At 32.4% G+C, this 15,106-nt stretch overlaps 2 protein-coding genes across 3 annotated transcripts; one reads left to right on the forward strand and one right to left on the reverse strand.

Moving 5' to 3' along the window:
- Positions 1-1,316: 1,316 nt before the first annotated feature.
- On the reverse strand, positions 1,317-4,634 carry LOC129881328 (uncharacterized). Of its 2 annotated transcripts, none has more exons than XM_055955591.1 (3): positions 4,446-4,634; positions 1,999-2,338; positions 1,317-1,905 (listed from the first exon to the last, which is right to left on the reverse strand). In XM_055955591.1, exons 1-3 carry the CDS (start codon positions 4,524-4,526, stop codon positions 1,454-1,456), a joined length of 873 nt encoding a protein of 290 aa, XP_055811566.1. In that variant the 5' UTR covers positions 4,527-4,634; the 3' UTR covers positions 1,317-1,453. The 2 variants fall into 2 exon arrangements, with proteins under 2 accessions (XP_055811566.1, XP_055811565.1); XM_055955590.1 differs by having other exon boundaries at positions 1,999-2,344.
- Positions 4,635-7,564: 2,930 nt separating this feature from the next.
- On the forward strand, positions 7,565-14,032 carry LOC129890155 (GDSL esterase/lipase EXL3-like). Its single transcript, XM_055965706.1, has 5 exons — positions 7,565-7,902; positions 11,044-11,174; positions 11,864-12,097; positions 12,970-13,228; positions 13,581-14,032. The coding sequence occupies exons 1-5, from the start codon at positions 7,638-7,640 to the stop codon at positions 13,772-13,774; spliced, it is 1,083 nt and encodes a 360-aa protein (XP_055821681.1). The 5' UTR covers positions 7,565-7,637; the 3' UTR covers positions 13,775-14,032.
- Positions 14,033-15,106: the final 1,074 nt, after the last annotated feature.

A 15,106-nucleotide genomic window follows, 5' to 3' on the forward strand; every position in this document is an offset into this window, starting at 1 on the left:
GATCCTATGTTGGTTCATAAGTCAGCTAACCTACTAAGGTCGGCTAACTCATCCCCAATACAAAAGGTGCTATCTAATAACTAGAAAAACAATAAATCTATGAGAGGACTCCTCTGGATACACTTCGACTAAGAAAAACGTAAATGAGGGAGACTCTCTCCTTCCATGTGAATACAATAAGGTAACCTACACTAGTCCTATTCAAGTAAGCTACATATCATACATAGCTAAAATGAAGAAGGACAAGTATACGAAACTTCTATTTCGCATGGGTCGGGAAAGTTATTTTCATCTTTGTCTTTTTTAATCTTGTAATACCGAGGTTGTCAAGTTTAGTTCCTATTCTTTTGGTTGCTGTGGTTATGGTGCAGAATGTTATTTTTCAAATGACTTTTTTTTTTACTTATACGAATTTTATTGGTCTTTTTTTTTTTCTAAAAAAAAAAAAAACAATTTTTGGCCATCGGCCATTTTATTAGAGAAAAAGGCCCTTTGGGCCATGTCTAGTAGCAAAATTGTCCAACCCCAGAATAGTTAGCCCACAAAAAAACAAACAAATTATTATTTTATTTCTTATGACATTATTTATGGGGAATTTTCACATATAGCCACTCAAAAATATCTTAATTATGATCTATAGCTATAGTTTATTAATTATAATTCGTAGCTATTGTTATAGCAGCGTTTGTATAATTTGCGCAGCGTTTGTATAATTGACTATACAATTCGCAATTTTTGTATAACGTTTGTATATTTCACTATACAATTCATGCACAACGTTTGTATAATTCGCTAAATTTGTAGTGTTTGTATATTTCTCTATACAATTCAATTTGACACAGCCTTTGTATAAATCACGCGAATTATACAAAACTCAAACTGTAATTACAGCTAGATGTTTGCCGCGAGCCATAATTAATTCAAACTATAGCTATGTTGACTAATTAACTAGTATATATTTACTTATCCGCGTAATTTTTCCATTATTTATCCATGTATTAAGTTCAATATTTTCATCCTGACGTTTTCATCTAACGTATACACCTCCTTCCCCAAACTCTATTTGTGAAACTATACGGGTATTACAAATAATGGCCATATGTACATATCAAAAGAATTTGAAAAGAATCAAAAAGGTAATATTGACAAACTTTCTGTCTTCAAATATTTTTCTAAAAGGGCGTACCACACCTAAACAATTCAGAGTAGTGATGTGATCAATATCAAGAGCATATTCTGCAGTCGTGTTCGTCTAAAGAAAGAATAAAAGAAGCTTCATTTACCAAAACAATTAAATGAAATTGCACTAATTATGATAGACCAGCAGAATGCTTTCATTATATTACTGGCCGAGGAAAATCAAAAGAATAACACTCAGATCAATCTACTGGCTTCCAGAGAAGAGCTATAAGCTCCCTGGCAGAAGATCTAGCTCAAATTTACTACAAGCAACTCAAAAAGGAACTGCAAAGGGGAATGCATACAATTCAGCATCATCAAGGTATTGCGCACGCGGCAACAATGCAGAGGTGCCACAAGACATGTCGTTGCTGACTTCGCCTTTTTCCATCACTCTCATCTGCTCATGCTTTCTCCGGAACAGCCAATCTTGATCATCAAACTCGTAATGAATACTTGGTGGAGCACAGTTAATAAACAAATTCTTGAACTCTAGTTCTATATCATTCTCGTGCAATTTGGAGAAAAAAGCAGTTGTTGTCTTGTCCTCTGACAATGACTGCTGTCCTGAAGCCGACATGGAAGGGGACAGTTGCTTGTTGGTTTTCGACAAGGGAGAAGCTCTTTCTACCTCATGTTTAGCAGATTCTTTGAAAGAGTCTTCTTTGTTAGATATATCACATTGTTCATGCTTATGTGAGGACAATCGAATGCGGACAACACTACCTAGTTGTCAAGCAAAGAAATGTAAAGTCAAGCACCAATAAACACACTTTAAAAAAATGAACATTAGTGTGTTCGAAACAGAATATAACTCACTATGGTCATGTATTCCATTCAAAGGTAAGGTAGATCTCTTTCTTTTCTTGTTATTTTGGGTGCTGTCAGATAAGCAGCTTGGATCTTTTGAGCAGACAGGCTTGCCGTGTTCCTCGGATAGACTGTTGTCCTCCAAACGCTCAACAATTTCATCCTCGCTATCTTTCTGTAAGTACCTAGTTTTCAACTCTCTGTTATCTCCTCCAGAAATCAAATCGGCAGTTAGCGAACAACTTGAAGTTGATTCCTGCTTTGCCTTTTTTGCCTTCTTTCTGTTCCTCTCTTTCTTCTTCCTTTTCTTTTCTTTCTTCCTTTCCAATTTGACTCTTTCCTTGTCCCTCTGGAGCTTTAGAGCACCAGAACAACAAGTTCATATTAGAGGGACAATACATGACCAGTATAGCATAAACAATTAGGTTCCTCAAATATGTGCCAAGAATTAGTCGCTTCTTCCTATTAGAGGGGTTCATGCTTAGCACCCAACATGTTAATTTCTCAAGTTCACAACAACATGCGCCTAAATGATTAGATCATGCTGAAGTCAACTAATTTTTTACACAACCTGGCCCCTAACACTACACGAAGAAGTAGACATAATTAGTTCTAGTACTAAGTATCACGTGATAAAACGCTCCCACACCCAACCCGCGAAAGCAATTACTCATTAAGCAAGTAAAAATGGATAATAGCATCTCCGTGGACATCTTAAATGACCAACCACGAGAGGCACAATAAAATTGTGCAAAACAAATTAGGGAAAGCTTTTGCTTCAACGAGTTATCGCTGCTTGCAAAAGGGTAATAACTTGACAAATATTCTCTTAAGGTGGAAAAAGGCTACTACAAGCTTTGTGGTCTGACGAATGATTCGGGTGGGAATTCTCTGAAGAACAAAGAATTAGAATAGAATATAATTCATGTTCATGTTAACATAAGTCCAGACTTTAAAACGTAACCCTTTTTGGTACTGTTCTTTTAATAAAGTACTACTCCGTTCAATTTGTTTATCTGGTTTTGACTTGACATGGAATTGAAAAAAAATAAAAAAAGACTTTAGTCTTGTGTCTCAAACATGACACGTGGAAAGTTAGAATTAAAGAGTTGTCAAAATGGAAAGAGACATTCTTTTTTAAACGGACTAAAAAGAAAAGTAAGAGAGACAATTTGAATGGAGGGAGTATAACTTAACAACAACAAAAAACCTTTCAAGTACTTGACTACTGATTAACAAAAAATATTGACTTAGGCGGTGAGATCAAGAATTTCGACCTCCATGACCACCCAAAATTTGTGTCGACCAAAAACAAGAGTTACACAAGTAGCTCAACTTGGTTTCACAAATAAGAGGTGAGAACCTACCTCCTCCCTCTCTCTTTAAGCCACAACTGAACATCTTACCACAAAAAATGATTCTGTCATATAAACATGAACTCCACCCTGCTAGAAAATTCCTAACACACAATTAAAACAGCTAGCCTGAGAGTGGGGTAGAGTAATGAAGTGACGAGGAATTTTTTACCTAATGACAGATTTTAAATGCAGGCATACATTTCCCCGGACTCCTGTTAGTTTCAGCAGGTCTACAGTACTCTCAATTCCCCAAACAACAATTCATTCATTCACCAAATCAATCAACTATGCTCAATCCCAAATAGTTACGGATCTGCTATATCAATCCTCTAAATTCATTCCACTCTTCTCAGATCAATATAATTACAATCCTTTCAATTTTTTAGTGAAATATCTCCCAAATGTTAATTGTCATAAGTTCATTACAGTTGAACACTACCTACTAGTCCAAACCTCTTGAAAATTAGACTCAAATTAACCCTTATCATAAATCCTACCCAAGTAACCACTTGAAAATTCCAAATATCCACATAAATTGCCCTTAAATGCTACGTATCTACAAATCATCAGCAGAAAAATCACACACAGCAACATCAGCCTAGGTAAAATCCATTTCCTGTGATGTAATGCTAGGTATCAACTGTACAACTTACGCATTCAACGCTTCTTACCAAATTCTCAGCTTTAACAACTCTTTCCCACCTATGTTGCTCATACTCTTCAAAAATATCTGCTTTTTGGAGAGTCCGAACAATGCAAAAAACTGTCAAAAATTTAACTAAAGCTCACTCCAATCCTAAATTCTAACCAAAGTTAGATATACCTAGCCACAATCATCCTTACAAAATAGTTCCAAATTCTCAACAGGAAAAATTGTACCAATCCCGATCACAGGGCATCAACAGTAAGAAAAATCTACTATTTCAACATCCCAATTGAAATATCAAACACGGTAACATCAACATCAACAAATGTTAAATCCGCTTTATGTACGAATCAGATAAACTAGATTTCATTCTCAGTTTTTGAAATTTAACTAACAACACGAAGGTATCAGGATCAGCCGATACAGAAACCAAAATACACGCAAAAATCTACCTTAATCGATTCGATCAAGGCATAATTGCTTGCTGTATTCGGAGAATATCCAGGTGGTGGATACGCGAAGCACCGAGACATCTTCAAAATCGAAAAAAATGATCGAATATTATTTCTAGGGTTTCTACAATTCAACAGATAAAATGGTCTAATACGCGCTGAGGAACAGAATTATCTGCAATTCAGTGGAGCCGTGGGGGTATATATAGAGGCAAAGGGGCTTCGAATTAGTGGACTAAATAGAGTTTTATTTTGGGTAATTACCCCTAAACTTGTCTAAAAGTCAATTACATGTTTTACTTTTGCAAAATTATTTACCACTCAAATAACATTTTGGAAGTTGCTATGTCGACTCTCATTTTGAATAAATTTATTCTTATTAAAATAGCATAACAAGATAAGATTCAAATGTCCTTCATGATGACTTAGTTGGTTTTGAGAGTGGTCATTCTTGTCAGAATTGATTCCCCCTCAATGTCTTCTGAATCGAGCCTGTGACACATGACTTGTCTAGTGCAGTTTATATCCATTGTGTGATTTGCAGGTTATATTATAGAGTGAAAGTTTATCCAGTGCGCACAAAGTGCTCATCCAAATGACGAGGTTGTGGCAGTAATTGTAGCGGCTGCGAGTTATCATGAAGTTTCCAAAAATAAAAAAAGATTAGACTCAAGTTGTGTACAACACATGCTGACAAGTTATGCCATGATCTCCATTGTGACAACCAACATCTCTTTCTCCACCTTCTTATCTATGATTTTGTCTCAACTGTGACATTTATATATATCCGATTTGAAAAGAGAGAGTTTAATATTTTAAGAAAATCAATGTGTCAACTAAAAATTTTAAACAAATAATAAGTCAACTAACAGAGTCGTTGTATATGTCACATGAATAAAGATTTTATGGTCAAATGTGCCTAAAAATGTTGTAGACAAATATTTGGTCTAGTTAGCGTCTAGATGTGTTTCGCTAACAATTGTGTGATAGTTCAGGTAAAAAATTCAAACTCCCAATAATTCAGATACAAAATTCAAAAAACTGTGATAGTTTAAATAATTTTTAACCGTTTAACTTTTTTATTTTCTGATACAACGCTCTCTTGATTTCTATTGGCACTTGCTCAAAGGGGGCTAGTTTTGTCCATCCAGTAATTGCTAAGATACATAATGCCTGTATATTAAATAGTTTCTGAAAGTGCTGCAACTTAAATACTGGTGTTAAAATTGGCTATCCTTGCACTTCGCCCGTAATTTAAAGACAAAGCCCAAGTCCAATATTATCTTCGAGTCCAATTTGAATTTGGGCTGAAACAATGAAACATGCAATCCCCAGAAGCCCAAGCCCATAACCGTGACTCTTGACCCAATAGTGAACATTTTGATTAAGTTCTTGCATTGGTTTGCCCTATTTAACGATGATCACTAATTTTTGCTTCTACTGCTCATTTAACAAAATTTGTAAGCCAGAGAGTATCGTTAACTATAACCTAATTTCGCCACTTGTCTGGTATAAGTTGCATAGTATCTACTTTGCAAGACATATAAGGTTAGAGAAAATTTGCAACTTGTCCGACATATAAATTCTGCAGAGATCGACTTTACGACATAGTTTTGTGGGTTCTGAAATTAAATTTATATCTCTATCGGCATAAATTTTGTAGGAAGTAAGTTAAACATGCATAACTTGTAAATTATGAACTAAACTTATATTTTTAACGAATGGATGTATAATTTGCTTTTGGTCTTTTGTGGATGATCCAATTTATGGTATAATTATGAAACAAATATTATTCTTTATGTACGTACCATGTTGGGTTGGATTATTCCTAATTAGTCCAAGCTGCTGTGGTGTTTTTTCCAAGAAACCAAACCAAATGTCATACATTACTAGTGTGAATTAAACTCAACGTCTAAAAACAAACTCGGCTGATACCTTATTGTTCAACAAACCACTTCCATTTCAAGTTTTGCATTTAGGGTTTTAAGCCGGGTCAGAGTTAGAATTTGCACTAAGTAGATTTGAAATAAAGTAAACAAGCAAAGAAATTAAGAATATTCAATATCTATTATATGTTAAAACATAATTTTGAGTTTATATATATAATATTGTTTTTGGTGTTTAAGATTCAGATGAATTTCTTGCGTCCCTAGCTTTGATTCTGATTTTTAGATGAATCATAAGATTGAATAATTGTTTTATCTTTTAAATGAAAAGATTAAATGGAGTATGATCTGGTAGTCCACCAACCTTGAGCAAGTCAAGAACCGTACCAACCCTACCAATTTCATGTCCATTTTCCCTACACTCTCTAGTCTCCTCTCCATAGAAAACAGCACTTGAAACATTATTAATTAGACATGCTTGTTTAGCACTTGAAAGTTATAGTTCAAAAGGATAACGTAAACTAGGTATAATTTAAGTGTGTGAAATTAATAAAAACGTGATAGTTTAGGAGGAGTTTTAGCATCTAAAAGTTATAGTTGAGGAGATAGGGTAAATTAGACATAGTTTAAATATGAAACTAATAAAAACATGATCGTTTAAGAGTTTTGATCCATTATTTTTGAATAATAATATTCTGTCTGTCCCAATTTATGTGACATACTTTTCTTTTAATAGCTAGTTCCAAAAAGAATGACCACACACTTAAACATGATATCAAAGAAAATAGAGGTCATGAGTGCCACCCATAATAAAAAATAAAATTTCTTATGTTCGACCGATCATGGCAAAAAATCAAGTCCGTACATGAAAATTTTAAACTTTCAAATGAGATTGTTACACACTTCAGTAGCGATAAATACTTACCCACACTATTGCTTATACCAAATTAATCCAACTCACCATATTTAAGTGATTTAATATAGGAAAAATATGAATTGGTTAACGTTTAGAAGTCTATATACAAACACATGTCATGCATTCATTTTTATAAATTGTTGGTTACACGTTCACACAAATCCAATAGTTTTTTTTCTTTCTAGAAAGACATAAACTTTAAATTTTGAATTTGCACGTACAGTAATCAACTCAATTAATAATGTACTATTTTTTTCTAGATCTATAAATAGCTGGAACTCCCTCTACTAAGTACTCAAGTCAAGTCTGCCATTTGAAAGTTCAATTAAAACTTATAATTAATACCCAATTTTCTCTTCTTCTTCTTGAACACAAAGTGAAAAAAAAAACATGTTGTATTCTTGTTCATTATGGCTATTTTCTTTAATTTACATGATGTTTTTGTTTCTAGTATGCGAAGGGAAGACACAGCTGCTATCCAAAAACTCGACTATAAAAGCCGTTTTTGCGTTCGGAGACTCCATCGTTGATCAAGGAAATAATAACAATATTACAACCATAGTCAAGTGTAATTTCCCACCTTATGGAAAAGATTTTGTAGATGGAAAGGCAACTGGAAGATTTACCAATGCCAAAACGCCCGCGGATTTGATAGGTATGTCTTTCCATGTCTACTTCAATAGTTGGATTGACTTTATCGACGTTCATTTCAATTTTATTTTACGGAAAAAAGTTAAAAAATATCCCTCAATTATGCAAATTGGTACAAAAATACCCTTCGTCTACCTATCGAGCCTAAAATGCCTCCAACGTCAATCTTTGGGGTCGGTTTTACCCTTATCTCTAACAGTCAAAAATATTAAAAACGAAAAAGATCCAAAAATACTCCTGAACTATAGGAAAATATTTTAAAATACCCTTCATTCACCTTTTGATCTAAAAATACCTTTTATTCATCTTTTAATGTAAAAATACATTTTGATTCACCTTTTTGGCTCAATATAACCCTTGAAACTAACAACTCTAGTTTTATTTTTTATTTTTTAAAAATATTTATAATGTTTCAATTTCTTATTGGATGAAATAAAAATTCCACCTCCACTAAAAAAAAATTATAATTTATCTAAGCAAAAAACAATATACCTCTTCAAGACACCCCACCCCACCCCACCCCCCGTTCTAATTTTTTTCTTTTTTTTTTTAAAAAAAGCTACATTGATAAACAAGACTATAATTTTTTTATCCAGTTAATTAGAAAAAGAAGATTATTTAGTTGTTGGCTTGATTTTTCTTTTCTGTTTAATAATACTGATTTTTTACAACACGTATAAATAAAATAACTAAAATATTTTAGTTATACGTATAATTAAATTATTTTCTAGTTGTTACAAGCTAGTTAAAAATTATTTTAAACTAAATTAGTTATTACAAGATGGTTAAAAATAAATAAATAATTTTTTTAGATTTTACAAGATAGTTTATATATGGTTATTGTAAAACTACCTTGTAATAATACGTATAACTAAAATATTTTTTTAAAAAAGTTTTTCAATTTTTTCTCATAATTTATCCAAACCAAAACAATATACATGCTTGATGACCATAAAAAACTAAATTAAAAGAAAAAAACTACAGCAAATAAAAAAGTTATTTTTCAAATATTTTTCTCCATAATTTATCCAAATCAAAACAATATCCTTCTTCATGATCCCAAAACAAACTTTAAAAAAAATAAGAAGAAAAAGCTACGGCAACAAAAAAAACTATTAGATTTTTTTTTTAAAAAAAATTTGGTGTGTTGAAGAGGTATATTGTTTTTGGCTTAGATAAATTATAATTTTTTTTAGTGGAGGTAGAATTTTTATTTCATCCAATAAGAAAAATGACACATTATAATTTTTTTTTAAAAAATAAAAATTAAAGAGAGGGTTGTTAGTTTTAAGGGTTATAGTGACCCAAAAATGTGAATGAAAATGTATTTTTAGATTAAAAGATGAATAGAAAGTTATTTTTAGACCAAAAGGTGGATGAAGGGTATTTTAAAACCTTTTTGGCAGAATGATCTCGGAGGCTCCTGTACTTGTCTCTATTTGTCACTAGATCCTTCTACTCACGACTTTGCCAAGTGAACACTTAAAGTTTTTAAAACACATTATTTTAAACCCCTTTGACCATTTGACCAAACTTATGTGACCTTTTTTTGCTGAATCAGATAAAAAGCATGGTTACACACGTTAAAAAGCAAGTGAAGACAATTATTTTAATTTAAAGAAATATTGAAGTTAAAAGAAAAAAATATACAACAACAACAACCCATCCCCAATCTACTGTACTCTTCTTCTTCCTCATAATTTCCGCCCACCCCCCACCACCAACACACACTTCTTCTATTTCTTCTCATACTCTTACACACAATTCTTCCTTTCTCTCTCTTTCCATATTCTTTTGATCATTTAAGTGTTCTAGTATGATTGAGAAAAAGGATATTTATTTAGATTTTGGTAAAAGAAAAAGGGCAAAAAAGAGAGATTCTTGATTGTGAAATAGAGCCGCATTTTAGATGGATTTTTGAAATGCATATGTTTGATGCTTTCAAAATTGAACACAATTTTATATATAGCATTTTTGATGAATTTTTCTATAGTGACCATCTTCTTCTTTTCTTTCTCTCACCCTTCATTTTAGTCACTTTATCACCACCATTAACTAACAAAATTTATAATAAAATACTATAACAAAACTTTACTTATCTCTAATTCCTCTTCAACACAAAAAATTTACAAGGAAAAAAAAAACAAAGAAGATAAGATAAGATCTAAATAGCAAAATAAATGAAAGATCTGGAAGAGAAGAAAAATTGGAAGGAAATCGAGATAAAAAGGGCTTTGGAGATGAGTTTGAGATTTCTTTTAAAAAATGTATTATTTGTAATAAAAAAAGATGTGGCAATTTATATCTGATGTGGATAGTGATGTGTTATCCACATCAGCTCGATTGAGAGACATACATGATCAGAGGGGTTTAAAATAATGTGTTTTAATAACTTTAAGTTTCACTTGGCAAAGTCGTGAGTAGAAGGGTCTAGGTGACAAACGGAGCCAAGTACAGGAGTCTCCTAGGTCATTCCGCCAACCTTTCTCTATAGTTCAGGGGTATTTTTGATCCTTTTCCGTTTTGAATATTTTTGACAGTTAAAGATAAGGGTAAAACAGACCCCAAAGATTGACGTCGGGAGTATTTTAGGCCCGATTGGTAGGCGAAGGATATTTTTGTACCTATTCGCATAGTTGAAGGGTATTTTAGGCCCTTTTCCGTTTATTTTATTGTGTTAAAGTTACTAAAACTACTACTTTTATAACAGATCACTTAAATTTGTTGAAGTATCGAGTATTACTAAACTATTTTTCTGTAATAATTTTTTATTATGAAATTTGCCTAAAAATCATAGCAAGTTAATGAACTTTTTTTTTTTTAACAAAAGGTCTTTCAACTTTAACTTGAGCTAATTAGTAAGTAACTTTTTTTTTAAAATAAAAATAAATGGGGAGAGGATTACAAGGTGTAGAATCAAATCCTCACCTCAATAAGGTAAAAATTCAAGTAACCAATCAACTGAGATTTAGAGTCTCGATCTTTCTCTAAAATAATTATTTTATGTGATATTTAGCAATGTTAAAATTACAATAAAAATAGAAGTTGAGTATCCATATAGTACATTGATTTTTTTATTATATTTTAGTTGGGATTATATTTTTGACTTGATTATAATATTAATATTCATATATATAAATATCAGTGGAAGAATTGGGAATTAAAGAGCTGATGCCAGCTTATCGTGACCCCAATTTGCAAGCCGAAGATCTTAAAACTGGAGTAAGTTTTGCCTCAGGAGCTTGTGGATATGATCCTCAAACATCGTCTATGGTGGTAAGTATTTTTTTATTTTTATATTTATGTTTTATTCATACATACGATTCAAACGATATTTATACAATGGAATCACTTAAAAACTATATACTTAAGAAAATGACAAAATGGCTCCTCATTTTTGGTGGAAGGTTCAAAATAGTCCCTTTAAGTATCATCTGAACAATTTTGGTCCTTAAGTTTATCAAAAGTGATCATTTTTTGTCTTTGTCAGATATTTACCAAATTTAGACTATCATATTCAATCAAAAATGTGTTTTTTTAAACAAAAAAATTAGAAACACCAATTTTTTTTTATCAAAACCCAAAAATCACAACATAAAAATCAAATGCGGGTTCCCGTTACATATCTTCTATTTTCACAATTTTGATTAATTTTAATAATTAAAATTTGAGATATAAATATTTAACAAATATAACAAAATTTTATCTTTGGTAACCTTAAAAGATCAAACTACTCAAGTAATATTTAAGAGACTATTTTGAACCTACCACCAAAGATAAAAGACCACTTTTTGTTATTTTTCTAGTCTATACTTAGTATAATATAATTGAGGTGATCACCTTTTCAACATATGCCCAACATGTAAATAAACTTTTATACCATCATAAAGTCATAGTAGTCAATCTAGTAAAGTTTAAATTTCATCATTTTTCTAATTATATTTTTTATGGATGGAAATTTTCAGTCAGTAACACCACTATCTACACAACTAAATTATTTTGAAGAATATGTTGGAAAGCTAAAGGGATTGGTTGGAGAAAAAGAAAGCAACAAGATAGTAAACAACAGCCTATACTTAGTGGTAGCAGGCAGCAATGACCTTGCTAACACTTATTTCACCATTGGATTTAGACAGAAACAGTATGATATTAACTCATATACTGATCTTATAGTGGACAAAGCAGCAGATTTTATCCAAGTATGTATATGAATAAATTTATATTATACTCTATATATTGCAATTTATGGTACGTATTTTGTAACGATTCTGGACCAACTGTTAAGGTGTATTGTCCACTTTAGTGTGTACCTTTGAGCTACCTCAAGGCTTTTGGGCCTTATGGGTGGTTTTGTCCTCTTGGGATTTAACCCAATTTTTTTTTTAATAGTTCAATCTTAAACTCATCCTATGAGCCATAATATAAAATGAACTAGTCTTTCTAGCAATTGAACTTATGCCTAGTGAGCATAATTTGAAGTTGTTTGTTATGACTTATGAAGAGAATAAATTAAAGATCAGCACAAAATAGGGACAAAAGTGCAAAGGACCCATAACTTTCCCCTCTCATTGCCAAAATCATAAATCCAATTTATGATCCAAGCTAATGAGATAAGAATCCGATGTCTTACCCATCCAGTGTTGTTCTGGTTGAATTTCAAAGTAGATAAATTTCTTATCGCATAAATATATATATAGTGACCTACACGAGTGGCGTAACAACCGTCCTCCTATCTCCAACATGAACTAGGTGAAATTAAATTCTCTATGAAGAATGTGTCCTAAGACAAGTTTTATAGTAAGCCCCCTTTCAAGTTCACTAGTCCTTCCTTATGAACTAGGTGTCGAAGTATGACTCTAATACCACTTGTAACAGCCCAAGTGCATCGCCAAGGTGTTGTCCGTTTTGGTCCACAGGGTTTTGTCCTGTTGGACTTTGATGCAAAAAGACATCTTAACAGTTGAATCTTGACTTCACTTTTACTATATATCCACTAATTCATATCAATAATTTGCAACTTGATTTAGCACATCAATTTGCTATAGTTAATTTTATTTATTTAATTTGGAAGGAATTGTACAAGTTGGGAGCAAGAAAAATAGGTGTTTTTGGGATTCCACCAGTTGGATGTTTGCCATTCCAAAGAACACTGAGCGGAGGTATAGGTAGACTATGTGTAGAGGAACACAATGAAGCTGCACAATTGGCCAACACTAAGATTTCAGCTGCCATTAATGGTTCACTATCCAAGAAGTTGCCTCAATCCAAGCTCGTTTTCATTGACATCTATAATCCTATGCTTGATCTCATTGTCAACCCTCAAAAATATGGTAAACTTTAATCTTTTTCAAATTCATACTTCTATGATCATATATATATATATGTTTGGTCTCATTGATATAACTTCAATTCACAAGTTGAAAATAGTTACTCATATACAACAACAAACCCAGTGTAATTGGGGTCTGAAGAGGGTGGTATGTACACAGCCTTACTCCTACCTTGTGAAGGTAGAGAGGCAAAAAAAAAGTTACTCGTATATTGTATGAATAGATTAGTTATATTTGTTGCTACTGAAAACTGATCAAAGGTGCAAAATGTGTTTCATTTATTTATATCCTTTTTGGGTACATTTGTATTATCGAGTAAGTGAAGTTGATTGAAATTTGACGATGTTATCAGGATTTGAAGTGGTAGATAAAGGATGCTGTGGTACAGGAAACATAGAAGTGGTCATATTATGCAACAGATACATGAGTAGTACATGTGAAGATGACACGAAATATTTGTTCTGGGATAGTTATCATCCCACCGAAAGAGGCTACAGGATCCTTGTTGATCAAATGATTAAGAAGTATATCAATAGTTTCACATGAAACATGAGTATCAAGATTCAGGATATTTCTTCCTCCAAACGTTGGAAGAAAGCGCAAATCATTAAACATGTGTACGCCTTTTCATCCGTCCTTCATCACTGTCCTAATATTTGTATTTGGTTGTTTTCTTTTAATGTTCTTTCATATAGAATGTGTTTGTGTCCTATACAAGAGTTTGAACCTCTGTACATCTTATCTTTTTCGTTTAGATACTTTAAAGGATTTTGTATTGTAATTGACATTTAAAGAAATACAGAGTTTGGGACTTACTTTTTAGTAGTGTAATCCGATGGCAATAAGATAATTACATGGCCCTATTTACGTACTTAGTTTGGGCATTGGCGATAATTTCTTGTTATAGAGCTGCAGGTGCAGCTATATAACAAGTTGAGCTAACTTGCGTAGACTCAAGGCTCTTTTTATTGTTTAGTCTTGTGCTATTCTTACCTCATGAGCTAACTTGCGTTAGACTCAAGGCTCTTTTTCTATACAATTACCTACAACTTTAAATGTACCATTGCTCATAGATATTGGCAGCTTGTACATCTACTAACTTTTACTCAAACTATACATCTATGTATATTCCAATAACTGAAAAAAGTAAAAATTATGTCGGAATTGGTGTAATATTGTTCATTCTCAATATAAAATGCTGTTTTTCCTTGTGAGCTATGCTATCCCCTAGTCTTGAAAACAATTCATGATGGTCGTAGATATACGTTTTTCTATTTTTGTTTAATCTAGATATAATTTCCTCTCGTATGCTTGGTAAGAAGGTTTCTTACGGGGCCTATTTATGCTGAAGCACTTGGTTTCCATTAGGAAATAATGTAGAACTGTGGGGCAATTGGCATGCATACCTACTAGGATATCGGGAGGCTCAGTACTTCAACTGAGATAATGAAAAATCATTTCACTGTGCGTGTTCTTGTGTCAACTTTAAACTTTTTCCAATCTTTTCTCCAACAAGGTGAAAGTTTAGGTAGTCAATCAACTGAGCTACTAAGATTTCCTAGTAGAAGCTTGAAATGAACTGTTGGAATGGCCTATTGTTTAGTGTTATCGTGCAGTTGGTATACATGTTATATCAGAAGAAAGTTCAACATTAAGATTATGTCACATCCTTTCTGAGCTGTAATAAGCATATTAGTATTAGTAGAATTACCGCGGGTATATGAGATCATTAGAAAGTCATGTTATTTTGTTCAGTATAGCATGACTTCTAAAAACTGAAAAATACTAGTTGACATGTTAGCCCAACTTCCATGTTCTTTTTCTGTTATAATTCCAACTAAAGGTAAGTTATTTGGTATCCACCTTTTGTCAGGGAGG

Source organism: Solanum dulcamara, chromosome 1 (genome assembly GCF_947179165.1).
Source record: "Solanum dulcamara chromosome 1, daSolDulc1.2, whole genome shotgun sequence".
NCBI lineage: Eukaryota > Viridiplantae > Streptophyta > Magnoliopsida > Solanales > Solanaceae > Solanum > Solanum dulcamara.